At 40.3% G+C, this 3,838-nt stretch overlaps 1 protein-coding gene across 1 annotated transcript; it reads right to left on the bottom strand.

Moving 5' to 3' along the window:
- Nucleotides 1-1,843: 1,843 nt before the first annotated feature.
- Nucleotides 1,844-3,301, bottom strand: cxcl18b (chemokine (C-X-C motif) ligand 18b). The gene is made up of 4 exons (XM_084370649.1): nucleotides 3,165-3,301; nucleotides 2,805-2,919; nucleotides 2,609-2,701; nucleotides 1,844-2,272 (listed from the first exon to the last, which is right to left on the bottom strand). The coding sequence occupies exons 1-4, from the start codon at nucleotides 3,235-3,237 to the stop codon at nucleotides 2,212-2,214; spliced, it is 342 nt and encodes a 113-aa protein (XP_084226775.1). The 5' UTR covers nucleotides 3,238-3,301; the 3' UTR covers nucleotides 1,844-2,211.
- Nucleotides 3,302-3,838: the final 537 nt, after the last annotated feature.

Raw genomic sequence — 3,838 nt, 5'->3', positions numbered from 1 at the left:
ATCACTGCATGGTAGTTACATAAAACTAATAGAATTAATTCAGCTTATTTTAGAAGAAACTGCTTTCACTTGAACAAAGCTAGCAACGCTCTTGGTCAAAAGCCTATTGGATTTTTTAAATGGATTTTGTTGTATTGCAGAAAATAAGCTCTATGGCAAATGCAAGTTTATATCTTCAGTAAGATAATCTTCACAGATGAACACCACTTTTACGATTTTTGAAGTGTAAATGAAATCGCCGCAAGTAAAAAGCTATAGTAGTGTTAGGCTATGAACAAACTACATTGCGGTCAGAAGACTTCAGTGACACCAACACCAAGCATATTACTGTATACGCTTTAGAATACACACTTAATTAATCCACCTTTAAGTTGTAAAGTTAGAGTTAGATTTGTTTGCAACTACAGTCTGCCTGTAAAGACAGACCAGTGAGTAGATGAGTCTCTCTGTTCTGCGTTAAGAAGTTTAGTGTCCCCCACAACTTCTATAGTCTCATTTAAGTACTCGTGAGCAACTACCTTCTTTGTGATACGTTAAACGTTCTGTGGGGAATTAACTGGTGTATTTTATGTTGTAGAACAAAACCTGAAAATCTCCTCAGCTCATGTTAACCACGGATCTATTTAACATTTACTGAAAAACCCATTCAAAAAACCCAATGACTTTTAGATGAGGGAAGTTCAAAACTTCTAACTTACTTCTGAGTTTTAGGACTCATTCATGTGGCACTCTGTGGGGGGGGAAGCTCTTGCTTGTTTTAATTTCTTTACACCAATCAAAACCGTTAAAAATCGTTATTTAGACATTCAAAAGATTTTATTATGAAGCAGCATTTCAGGAAACATTGTGTTTTCACCAGCAGTAACTAAACATGACTCTGACAGTTGTTATGACACAGCAGATGTTTGAAAGAATAAACAGGATGAGAGAAACTAAAGAGACTCAGTTAGAGGCTACAAAAATACTGAGAGCTGAGCACAGACTGTCTCTCAGGTTTCCTGCACAGACATGAGTTATGTATCGATTTGAGGGAGAAACGGGTTGCTGCTTGTTGCAGGTTGGCTGCAGTCACGTGATACGGCGGCCCGCTTGGCAGCCGCAGCTTGGCCCTACTCCAGACCAGGTCCATCTGCGGTGCGGCTTGGCGTGGCACGGCGCTCAACTTGGCGCAGTAAAACTGGTGATGGAAAAGCAAATCAGCGCAGCTCAGTTTGACTCGGTGTGGCCAAAAGTGCTAGTGGAAAAAACAAAACTAGTGGCTTTAAAATGTCTGCTTGGAGACACCCACCCAACCTGAAGGCTATGCTGCTTCCACAAAAAGGTCCAATAACAGTTTTATAGTCTCATCAAAGAATACTCACAATAGCTGCAGTATGTTGCATAAGTCCTTACACAAAGAGTGAGCAGAATTCCAATTTTAGGTTGACTTGCTGCTGTAACTAATCACTTATCACCACGGTCAAGTCACAAGATGTTTCAGGAATCCATCTCCTCTCTGTCATCCATGCTGCAGCTGCTGCAAACAGCTGTGGTCAAATTTTTTCATGGGCAGCATTTAATTATTATCGTGCAAAGCCCCCTCATCCCTGAGGTAAAGCGGTTGTCTGTAATAACAATTAATTTGTCGCATGCTGCAACAAAAACCCTTCAGTGTCTTCAACTGCTGTGCTGCAGAGTCATAACTTTTTGTTTCTATCTTGATGCCCTGTGACTGCTCAGCTGCAGAAATGCTGGTGGCGAGCCGCAGGTTTTATTAGAACGCCAAAGAATTTGCACTTTGGAGTAATTTTCTTAAATTAGATTTGGTGTTGGGGGTAAGTGGGATACAAACAACTAGAATGCATGGAGTTGTAACAAAATCTTTATTTGCTTTGATTCAAACATGTGTAAAAACAAAAATAACAACAAATACAAATAGACAAATAAATAAGTCTGCTTAAATAATATCTTTGGTGAAGCTAAAAAAATAAATGTATTTGCATTTCAACAGGGGTCTTCGTACACAGACTTGCTGCTATAACGGTACAAAGTGTTCATCATTCCCCTCCTACTGCTCTCCCTCTCTCGCTGTCATTTCCCAATCCTCTCTGGTGCAGGAGTTCAGTTAAAGCTCTGCTCTCAGCATTCTTAGGCCTGTGGGCTCAGTCTTCATGTCACCTCTGGGACTCCAGTCCGGATAACTTTCTTCCCTTTGTCAGGCCTCTTGTACTCTCACTCTGCCCTTCTTTTTCTGTTGATACACTCCATCTTACGGCTCTCCTCTTTGTTTATCCTGAAAAGAGTGAGGAAGAAAAACTGGGATTAGGCCAGAGGACTAATACGAAACATCTGGAGGTTTGTGCAATGAGTCACATGTGATGAGATTTCTTGAGCTAAAAAGTGGAAGATATGTGCAGCTTTTACAATTGGTACTCCAGTTATCAGTTTAGCAGTATAAAAGACTTGGAAAAAAGCCTCTGATGCCAGCAACATCATCCAAGATGTTTCGATTTTTTTTTTTTTTTTTTTTTTTTTAAAGAATCTTGTTCCCAAGTTTAATTCAAGTTAACGGTGATGTTATTGTGTGACAGCTAAGCAGTGATGTTGTTTGGGTGGATTATTCCCTCACCTTGCCCAGCATTTCAAAAAAGCAATGGCCATCTTTCCCTCAGGACTCATGCAGATTTGCTGAGTGGAGTTATCAGCGTTGTTCATGGTTACACTAAAAAAATACAAAAGACAAAATAAGAAATCAGAATCAAAGTCTGCACGACTGGTGAGAACATTATACATCAGCAGATATTAAAGGTTTCATTTAAACTTACATTAATTCAGTTTTGTCACATCCAGGTCGCTTTTCAAGGACTTGGAAATCTGACATATTGCCTCTGATGAACTTGATTGTGCTTCGACATGAGCAGCGTCCAGGAAAGTCATGAGCTGCAGCAAAGAGTTTCCAAGAAGCAGTTAGGTTTGTATCAGCAACAGGACAGAGTCACTCATGGTTTTGACAAACATGTAGGCCCACTATAACTGTAGTTATACTATAAGAGTGAGAGTATTACAGTATAATTGAATAATGCATCATCGGTTTTGTCTCGTCCTCAGCGTTTTTCACCATTGTATAACACATCCTACAACCCAATAACATACCATTTTATCCATAATAAAGTGCTTTAACTCACCTTGGAAGAGCTGAATGCAAACTGCAGCCACAACAACAAACAGGAGAGTGCAGCTTTTCTGTGACAAAGCCATTTTTCAGTTGAAAGACAAAAAAAAGTCCAGATCCCTCGGACGAGAGAGTGAGAGTGAGAGCAGGTTGAGAGGAGAGGAGTGAAGAGCTGCTGTGAGCCTCTTTTCCTTTTATAGGCAGCGCAGAGTGGGTTTTCCCAGAGTCCATGCTTTTTCCCGTCAAGCCAAACCTGATAGAGGTTCTGGAATTTCCACACTCACTCTTGAGACATACACTGGAATGTGCGCACAACTCCTTTCACAGACAAAGGAAAGGAAAAACGATGCACTCATTAAGTAGGCTGCTGAGTAAATGAGTGTACAAAATGTCTCGACTACACACAGAGATGATTAATACATTGTTGTGCGCTTTGCCTGGGCATGTTCACGCACATGAAATGAGTACAGTTGTACACTTTGATAAAAGTTCCTCTGACCGGAAGTGAAGCCTTGGGTGCTGAGGTGGTGGGTGGTCTGCTTTAAACAGTTTGACGCATTGTGCAATTCTGATAAACAGCCAGAAGCTGTTGCTGTATAAACTTAGCCAGAAGAACTTATTTGCTCTGAGTATGAAGATAAAAAATCATATTTGTTATTGTGATTAGGCTTTATTAGTATCTTGTTG

The sequence above is a fragment of the Pagrus pagrus genome, assembly GCF_965226575.1.
Source record: "Pagrus pagrus genome assembly, chromosome: 2".
In the NCBI taxonomy this organism is placed as follows: Eukaryota; Metazoa; Chordata; class Actinopteri; order Spariformes; family Sparidae; genus Pagrus; species Pagrus pagrus.
This window is presented reverse-complemented; position numbering and strand designations above follow the sequence as displayed.